The sequence below is a fragment of the Hipposideros armiger genome, unplaced genomic scaffold (assembly GCF_001890085.2).
Source record: "Hipposideros armiger isolate ML-2016 unplaced genomic scaffold, ASM189008v1 scaffold_1032, whole genome shotgun sequence".
Taxonomy (NCBI): Eukaryota; Metazoa; Chordata; class Mammalia; order Chiroptera; family Hipposideridae; genus Hipposideros; species Hipposideros armiger.
Window position 1 is genome coordinate 54950 of NW_017732382.1, and position 1491 is coordinate 56440.

Consider the following 1491-nt stretch of genomic DNA (forward strand, 5'->3'; position numbering starts at 1 on the left):
TCTCTCTCTCTCTCTCTGCCATTTCCAATTGTTTGTGGACCAAGTAGGTGTAAAAATAAATTTTAGAAGTACAAACATATATATCCTCGTCTTGTCCCCTTCACTTCGCCGACAGAGTGGATGAGTAGTGAGCTGAGATGGAACTGTTTTAGTTGGTGGAAGTCAGTGGAATGGAATTGGGATTTGAGAGTTGTTTTGTGTTTTCATTTTTAGTAGGAAAGCTCTAATTTACAACCAAGTGGTAATAGAAAGGTAAGGAACTGAAAAACAAAGTCACTTCTGCATCGAAAAACAGAGGCTAGAAGACAAGGACAAATGAAAATATTGATTTAATCTCAAAATAGGACTGGAGCAATTTTATTCCCAAGTCTCTGTTGTTTTGATATGGAATGTACCATAATTATTTAATGTTCTAATGTAATGCTCAGGGAAAAGTTACGTTTAGAATCTATACAATAAACATATTTTAACCCAGCCAATCCTTTGCTAGAAATTATAGCTTACCTATTGGATGGCTCTAATGTTTCTACTGAAATTATTAGAGAAAGATAGATTCAGTCACACTGTGTACTGACAACTAAGAAGAAAGACCAGGCTTATTTAAAACGAGCGAAAATGTTAAGTCATTGTGTAAGCATCAAAAGACTCCACATGCCAGAAGATATGGAAATAGGGTTGCACTTAAACCACAGAAAAGGGCAGCTGGCATTGGCTATCCTTTTCATGAAAAGGAAAACAGGGGGAGATTCCACACCTGCCATGAGTACAGTATAAGAAATCAAGTAAATGTTAGAATAGAAGTCAGTGGTTCTGAAATGCTCACTACGTTACCTCATCCGTGCTGATGAGAAGCTGGGACCAGCTATTCCATTCTGGGCATTTGTCTTTTTCTTCAAAGGTGACATTCTTGGAGTTCCAGCAACAGTGTTCATGGTTAAACCACAATCCTCCTGTGCATATACCTTCTTTTAAGTCTGTCATCCAATGAGCAGAGATGTCTATCAAGCCAGCTAGAGAACCTAATTGGAGGGGAGGGAAGGACAGAATAAAGTTGTCAGGAAACAAGGGAAAAGAATCAAAATAATGGACAAGCATGTATTATACTTTTCTGTTCCATCTGCAACCTCTTTCGGATTGTCTGCTTGATTTTTCACCTATTATCTCTAATCAATTTCACCTATAATGAAATGCCTGTTCAACAGCGAAAAATAAAACACTGTCTGCATTAAACACTGTGTCTGTAGAATTTCTATATAGGGGAAACTTAAAGGAGAGCAAAACGGTTGGGCAGGAGCAAGGGGCGAATATATTTGACTTTCTGCTGATTTACATGGCAAAGACTCTGCTTTGACTTAGAGTTGGTGAATACTGATCCATAAAGACAGTCAAGTTTAGGGCCGGCCGAGTGGCGCGATGGTTAAGAACTGGCTTGGGACGCCAGAGGGCCCCGGTTCGGATCCCACATATGAGGGCCAGTGACACTGCCCTCCA

General features: G+C 39.6%; 1 protein-coding gene across 5 annotated transcripts in view; it reads right to left on the minus strand.

Moving 5' to 3' along the window:
- The window catches only part of CLCN5 (Cl-/H+ antiporter 5), a 153448-nt gene that overhangs the window by 15988 nt on the left and 135969 nt on the right, over nt 1-1491 (minus strand). For all 5 annotated transcript variants that reach the window (XM_019631681.1, XM_019631680.1, XM_019631682.1 and 2 more), the window contains one exon: nt 832-1019. In XM_019631681.1, coding sequence (XP_019487226.1) covers nt 832-1019 — 188 coding nt within the window. The remainder of the gene's footprint in view (nt 1-831; nt 1020-1491) is intronic.